This window comes from Aulostomus chinensis, chromosome 12, assembly GCF_037954235.1.
Source record: "Aulostomus chinensis isolate RoL2024-O1b breed Wild chromosome 12, RoL_Achi_v1.0, whole genome shotgun sequence".
NCBI classification, from domain to species: Eukaryota; Metazoa; Chordata; class Actinopteri; order Syngnathiformes; family Aulostomidae; genus Aulostomus; species Aulostomus chinensis.
The window spans coordinates 16698728-16706597 of record NC_141331.1 but is presented as its reverse complement, the minus strand read 5'-3'; the positions used below and the strand labels follow the sequence as shown (position 1 = coordinate 16706597).

At 42.9% G+C, this 7870-nt stretch overlaps 1 protein-coding gene and 1 long non-coding RNA gene across 2 annotated transcripts; one reads left to right on the top strand and one right to left on the bottom strand.

Annotated features, from left to right (window-relative positions):
• klhl6 (kelch-like family member 6) lies at positions 1-5547 on the bottom strand. The gene is made up of 7 exons (XM_086220527.1): positions 5185-5547; positions 4946-5111; positions 3408-3857; positions 3047-3284; positions 2517-2719; positions 1403-1616; positions 1-1252 (listed from the first exon to the last, which is right to left on the bottom strand). The coding sequence occupies exons 1-7, from the start codon at positions 5439-5441 to the stop codon at positions 960-962; spliced, it is 1821 nt and encodes a 606-aa protein (XP_086076653.1). The 5' UTR covers positions 5442-5547; the 3' UTR covers positions 1-959.
• LOC147252278 (uncharacterized) lies at positions 326-2981 on the top strand. Its single transcript, XR_015118739.1, has 4 exons — positions 326-574; positions 704-1219; positions 1451-1707; positions 2527-2981. It is a non-coding gene; the product is annotated as an uncharacterized LOC147252278 (long non-coding RNA).
• Positions 5548-7870: the final 2323 nt, after the last annotated feature.

Sequence of the window (7870 nt, the reverse complement as noted above, 5' to 3'; positions counted from 1 at the left end):
AATTATTTAGGGAGGGTTTAAGGATATTTTAGGGAGGCTTCAGCTCCCCCTAAAAACGGCCTAATGATGCACATATGCTGATTTTTTGATTTATCTAGTTACATTTTTTTGTCTGAAAAAATGTTTTACCTAAGATTTTAAATTTGATACTTTTTATCTTAACTTCTTCAGGCAGAGAAGAACAAACCATTTTGATGTACTGACCACTAGGTGGCAGTGTTTGAAAGTCAATCATGTACCCCCCATTTTTTTTCTCTTCTCATCAACAATGTTCCACTGTTGCAGCGCGATGACGCTTTTCATCATGTGATTGCGTCACATGAAAACTACGCTGTTCCGAGTCTTTATTTGTTCTCTGTTTCGATGTACATAGTTTTGTTTCCTTTTAGACTCACTTATTGTTTAATTTGTAATACTGAGACTTTATTTCTTGGTTATCTTATATATTGAATTAATTTTGTTCTTTCTTTAAGGACACAGGTCAAGGAAAACAGAAATATGAGGACAAAGAATTGTGTGTGACATCAGACTCAACACAGTGGTGCTATAACATTATTTGATGACTGTAATGCAGGTAAAACTTTTTTAACTCTTGCAGTGCCAGTAGTTTTAGGGGTCGTGGGTTGAGCTGAGTAACGTGGAAAAATCCCACTGACTAATTCAGGTTTTAGGGCTCTGACTTTAATGTCTTATTTTAGTTCAGATGATGTCACAGACCATCAAAGCTCTCCAGGCAGATGACCTCGTGACTCAGGTCCTGTTTGGTACGACGGTCTATGGCCATGTTAGTGTCAACAAAGTTAGACAGTTTTTGAGTCCAGACCCTCAAACTCCGTACTGCACTTCCTGGAGTTGCCAGCAATGATGTCAAGTTTGATGTCGATCAGATGGACAGTTGTTGAGATCCTCAACTCAAAGGCAGACATACAGAAAGACACAGATTTATTGCATTCGTTCATTCACTCTGAAGAAGGTGTTATTTTGTGTATGTGTGTGTAGGACTTCATGAGTGTGACGCTGCCGTGGTGTGACACCCCCATAGGTAAAACACATTCCTCCGTTAACATTCCGGTGACGACATCCCAGCACATCACCGTGGAGATGACTTGGTTCTTGTTATCCCGGCCCCCCGTGATGAAGAGCTTGTTGCTACAGGCAGCAATGGCGCAGCTTGCCCTCTCCACCAGATGGGTCACCAGTGTCCAGGAGTCGGACGCAGGTGAGTAGCAGTACATGGCGTTCATGGCGCCACCTGGGAGCACATGAGCAACTGGACTGTAAGCTTTCTTTGAAAATACACATCTCTTCACAGCAACTGCAGCTCGATCAGGATTCTGTTTTTAAATAATAATTGAAATAAAAGTCCTCATATTTGAAGTCAAACAAAGAAACAGAAACTTACCAACGATATAGATGCACTTCTTGAAACTGACTGCGTTTGTGCATTTAGTTTCGACTGGAACGGGGGCCCGCAGTTCCCAGCAGTTGCTCCCAGGTTCCCAGCACTGAACCTTATCAGTGGCCAACTTTCCGTTCGGTCCGCCTCCGATCACATAGATCGAACGGTCAAGGCTTGCTGCAGCGAAGGAGCTCACGCCGACCACCAGAGGCGTAACCTGCAGCCACGGAAACATAGAATATGTGAGCCGTGTTACATGCGGTGATCTTTGTAGAGAATCAGTGGCCCCTGACATTTCGACCTAAAAAGTAAGATGCACACATGTGATTAAGAAATATTAAAAAATAGGGTTACATAGCAACAATCATAATAATCTGCTCTACTCCTATGATTCCCAAAGTGGAGTCTGTAAATACCCTAAGGTTTCTTCAGAGGCCACTCCAAATCTGTACTATGCGCTTAAAATCCTCCATTAAAGATAAACTGGTGCTTTATGTTTTTCCCACTGGCTTTGAACTTCTCCTGTGCCTCCTCTGATTGGCGCAGGCCTGATCCATCTTACTCTACTCAGGTACTTGCCAATCAGAGGCAGAGTAGATTACTTTACTCTCACTTGACTAAAACAGCAAAAACATCTAAAAAAAGTCAGTTTGAAAAACGCTCAAGCACTGTGAACGAGTGGGAGTGAGCTGGTTCAACTCAATGCTCCAGCTGATCACACATGGGAAACTGGAAGGATTGTAGTTTGCTTGTTTTCAGCATAAATCAACGTGTTTTGGGGTTATGGAGCATACAGAAAGACAAAGATTTGCCACGATATGGGGACATTTTTGGACAGTTTTGCTGTTGTTGTCAGTTGGCGGCTATGGGGTACCATTAGCTTCAAGCGAAATATTCCTGATTAGCTCTTTCTTCATTTTGGTGTCACAGAGAACTAACGCAGTAGTGGAGAAGATTCTGAGTAAGATCAAGACATATGTTTGTAATTAAAAATATACTTCTGGGGGGGAGTATTATTTTGGCTGCACATTTGTAGATCGATAGGGATTTTATTGTAGCTTTATATGAAAAAATAGACTGTAAGCAACCCTTTTAAATAAATGTATTTTTTGTTTACTTGTGTCCAGCGATTGTGAAAGGGATCATAGGCCTCTACGGAGTCCAGCCTCTGAGCACCATCAAATCCACCAAGTGCGTACACCTTCCCTCCGTGAACAGCCATCTTGTGTCTCCAGCGTCCATTTGTCAAAGGCTCAATCTGGATCCACTTGTCCAGGGCGCCATTATATTTCCAAACATCATGCTGCGTCTCTTTACCTCCTACGATAACAGGAGTCTCATGTCACACACTGCAGCTAAACACTGATCTTGTTCATTAAGCTGTCTGACTCCGTGAGATTTCTCACTCTACGGCTGAGCTGGTGTGAAACCACAGCAGAGGGGTCAGTTCCTGACTTGGATAAAACATCAGATATATTGTTGTGTCTTTCTTTCTGGTCTGTTATGGATTCGGTACCTTCACATTTGAAAAGCATTCATCCTACAAACATGTATTAGTCTTACTGTTCTAGGTAAAATGAACTACCGATCGAGTAAATCATTCATCTTTCAAAACTTGTCTTTGTGTGAAAGTCAAACATTTCTCACCAGATATGTACACTTCATTGCAAAAGGTTATGCAAGCAAACTCAACCCATTTTCTGTTTAGGGACTCATCGTCCATTTCCGTCATTGGCAGGCGAGCAACCTCCAGCCTGCTGCGTCTGAGAGGGTCCAAACAAGTGACGGTGGAAATGAAGCGCTCATCTTTCGTGCAGCCTCCAATAATAAGGAACACCTCTGATAGAAAGTGTTGCAATCGTGGTTTGGTTCTTTCAGAGACGACCTAAAAATACAGTGACACATTTACACATCACATGAAATGATAGCTTTCTCCACATGTAGCCTCGGGGTTACAGGCTGAGGGTGTTGATGTATCACCAAAGAACATCTTTTCCCGTATACTGACCTCTCTGCCAGAGAGATGATAAGTGCGGGCCTCTTGCAAGAGGGGAAACGTTTCGCTGCAGCGGCGAATCAGTTCATCAGACTCTACATTTTCCACAAAGTAGGCTGGCTCCAATAGTGGGAGTCGCACACGTGAAAGCAACCTGGCCAGTAAAGGGTAGCGCTCATCCTGCTGAACTCTTATCCAGCGCATGAGTGCCTCAAAAACAAACTCCTCAGTCCTCACGTCAAGTTCGTCCCTTTGCAGTATATTCTCCAGTGAGTCACCTGGCAGGTCCAGGAAGTCCTGCCGCTGGATCACCTGAGAGAACTGACATGTGATGTACTCCTCAGCCCTCATCTTCAGAGCTTGCAGGGCGAAGGTTTCTGCTAGATTCAGGATCCCGACACAACTCTCGAGATGGAGGGATTTCCTCAGGAAGCCAGCACACGCGTCCACCACGCGCAGGAACTACAAAAAGGAAGGTGTTAATGTATATATGAGCTGAAGTATGCTGTGTGTGTGTGTGTGTGTGTGTGTGTGTGTGTGTGTGTGTGTGTGTGTGTGTGTGTGTGTGTGTGTGTGTGGACAAGTATAATAACTCAAGCTGCGAGGACATAAATCTGGTATGAATTATGTCATACATTTATCTCGTGTTGCCTGAAGTAGGTTCTTGGGGGAGGAAAAAAGCAAGTCTCAGGGGACCGAGATGAAATTCTGCTTAAACTTTTTTTTTTAAAAAAAAAGTCTCTACGGAATTTCGAAACATCACGTTGCACGATCTGAAACCCAAATTGGCTCTCAGTTTAGAGGAAGACGCACACATAAACACGTGGCACAGCTGTGGTGTTAATTTAAGCCATTATGGAAAACTCTTCCTAAGTGTAAACATGTAGGCAACTTTCACTTCCCTTTACGTGTTTCAATGAGATGATCGTTGCTCTGAATGAAGCTAACGCGGAGACTTGAAACATGGTTCTACACCACAGCCGCGTGGAGACGTAATTAAATCAGCCGTCCTCTACATTGTTGTGTTTGTCATTTCTCCTTTTATTAAAGTCTTCTGTCATGCTTGATGTTTCACATGATTTGATAGGCTATAGATATTGATATTGATATAGATAGTGATGTAGACAAAGATATCGATAGAGATATAGACATAGATATTGGTATAGACATAGATATTGATATAGTTATCGGTATAGACATATATATAGATATATATAGAGAGATATGAAGAGAAATGAGCACAGAGGTTTTGGGGGATTTCTGTGTTAGTTAAAACAGTAAAATACCCCAGATAAACAACACAATGGTGCCACCAGTGACTTCTCTAGGCAGGTTTTAGATGAAGATTCTTATAAAGTTAAGTCTGCACATGTTTTCTAATCCTAATGTAAATAAAAAAGATAAATTGTACTTTATTTGTGCTTTGATGGTTGATCAATGGGGGTATAACAACTTTTTAGCACGGTTTAATGTTCAAGTCTACCGAGGATATGCTCAATTATTGTCGAGTAAAATAATGACAGTTTTATATGAGCACTGGTTCAGTTTACCTGGAACTGACTGGCTGCCTCCAGTACTTTCTGAACATTGGAGTATGTGAAGAGTGCTCGGCTGGTGTATGTGTACTGCAGGAGGGTGTTCATGGTCCCTTTGTCCAACCCTTTCATTTCCACACGCTCCTCGTAACTCTCCCTCAGACCACTGCAAAACATGGCCCTAGACATACACACAGACATTCAATAAAACTGCAAGAATTTGAGATTTGATTGTCGCTTGATTATTATTTTACCTGAAGTACTGGCTGGCGGCAGCGAGAATGGCTCTGTGGCAAGGGAAGTCATGTCCTTCAACACTCAGTATCACATCGGTCAGCTCTCTATTGACTCGGAGGGTCTCCATCCCTTTCTGCAGCTCCACCGGGAGACCTCCATCCTCCCAACGTAACTCGCTTGAGCCCGTCACATCCCCTCTCTCGGGATCCGAGCTGAGGTCATCCTTAAGAGGTGGCGAGGGGCAGTCTGTAGTCTTCTCCAGTGATTCACTCATCTTTACTCTCTTATTGAGCTCCTCAAACTTGTCTACAAAGAATGGTGTGCATCCACTGTGGGCGCACCTGCAGCTGCATAAAAGATAGCAAGCTCCTGTGGTTTAGTCTGTCGCAGCAGATCTGTTGCTTTGAGATGAGGAATTGTTTTTTCCTGTCCGCTTCATACTTCCTATTCCTGTTCAGAGAAAAACAGTCATATGTCGCAACACTTGTTTCTACATACTTCCTCTTCTCATGTTGACTTCATTCTCCCAAGTGAACCAATTTTTTCTCGCAGACGGTAGGTTACACACAGCAGGCGGTTTTGTGAAATAGAAAACTGTAAATAATATTACTTGGAATATTATCATCAGTGAAGCGTTGCACATCTGCTCTTCCTAGCATTGGATCAAGCATTCTTCTCCAAAACTTGCCCTCCAACATTACCCAGAATCCCCTGGACAATCTCCTTCATCAGTGTCTCGCTACCTTTCAAACTTTGGCCCATTAAATTGACACAATTTCCTCAGCAAAGCTTTGATGCAGCAGCGTAATGAGGGCATCCAGGCCTGGATGAAAGCTGATCCAGGTCCATCACACTCAGACGTGATTTGAGATGATACCAGTATAAACAACCAAAACAGGACAAACAACTAGGTTTTAAAATGACCAGCGAAAGGCAGCTGAAAAGAAACGACAGGAAACCACCGTTCTATAGAAGACGAATCATTACAGTCAGATCAATGCTTTTGATGCAGCAGATTCAGAGAAAGGGAGGTTCTAGGGAAGTCCCAGTTCCCTCTCGGGGTACAAGTCTTTGCAAGTTCTCCAAATCCCCAATGCTGTAATGTACTGGAAGATGAAAAAAGATGAGTCTGTCTTTAAATGGACGTGTGCTTTGCCAGCGCCTGGAGGAAGTGCATGCTGAGGTTGAAGTCCGGGGGACAACGGGGCTGAGGTGTCAGTTGCTGAGCCACAAACCATGACCACTCGACCAATCAGCACTGCACGACTTTCGTAAAAGCATTGTTTTAGTTTTACAAGTTCCCCCTGACTATTTGTGAAATTCACTCATGTAGTTTTGTGATGATTTGTTGTATTTAAGGGACTTATTTGAACACCTTGGCCAGGGGACTACCAATGAAAAATACAAAAATTCTGTATTTTTCCTCATTTATGTTTTATTCTTTTGTGCCGTCCCTTCTGAAATAAACTCATCCTAAAGCTAATTACATTCCTTTCTTTCTTTCGACCACATCTATTGCAAGTTACTTCATTAAAGAAGGTCTTTATCGTTTGTTTTGAATTATTTTTGTGACCTCTATGGATTTATTTGATAGGTTTTTATTATTTATATCAATTTTGTCTTTAATGTCCATCCATCCATTTTCACCTGCTTATCCTGTTAGGGGTAGGGGGGACGGGGGGGCTGGAGCCTACAGGTGAGAAACAGATCACCAGTCCATCACAGGACCAACACATAGAGACAGACAACCATTCACACTCACAGTCACACCTACGGTCAATTTAGAGTATCAATCAGCCTCGTCCTCTCTTGATGTCTTTGGACTGTGGGAGGAAGCTGGAGTACCAGAGAGAACCCACACAGGAACAGGGAGAACATGCAGACTCACACAGAAAGATCCTGTGCTGGAGCCGGGACTTGAACCTGGAACCTTCTTGCTGTGAGGCGACAGTGCTGACCACTGCACCACTGTGCCGCAGTACCAGAACCATACTGGTCTAACTCTAGCTCAACTCTACAATGAGTATTTCCAACAAACATTTGTCCTTAATTTCCACCAGATGTGGTTGCACCGTGTTCCAGCTGTGATGGTTTTTATGTCCTCTGCCATTCCCACCGGCAGTGTGTCAGACGCTTCGCCTGCCCAGCTTTCTTAATTTGCTCAGATTCTGCTGATTTGATGTTGTCACTTGGTTTATGTGGTTCTATCACGGCAAGGCACGGCAAGGCAAGGCAAGGCAATTTTATTTGTCTCAAAGGGCTTCACATGGCATCATAACAACATCCTCTGCCCTTAGACCCTCACATCGACTGAGGAAAAACTCCATAGAAAACCCTTTTAACAGGGAAAAATTTGAGAAACCTCAGGGTGAGTATCACGTGCATGAAGAGTGGCTATAATGTGTCTGTGGCATGTGTCTTCTTTAATGTGTATCTCTCAAAACAATTCATAACAACAGCAAAACACAATGGATATCTTGGTCAAATCCTGTAACTATCTTTGTTTTATCCTTCAAAATAAAACCCTGAAGATCTAAAACTTGTATTGCCCAGTTGTCAGTCCACTAACAAATGGGCTATTCAAGGATTTTCTGAAAAATGGTGAAAGGTTTTTGAGGCAAGGCTGAACACTGTAGGAATTATCAGTTTCACATTTCTGCTGTAATTTTGTGACAGACCATGTGGTTGCTCAGAAAAGAGAGA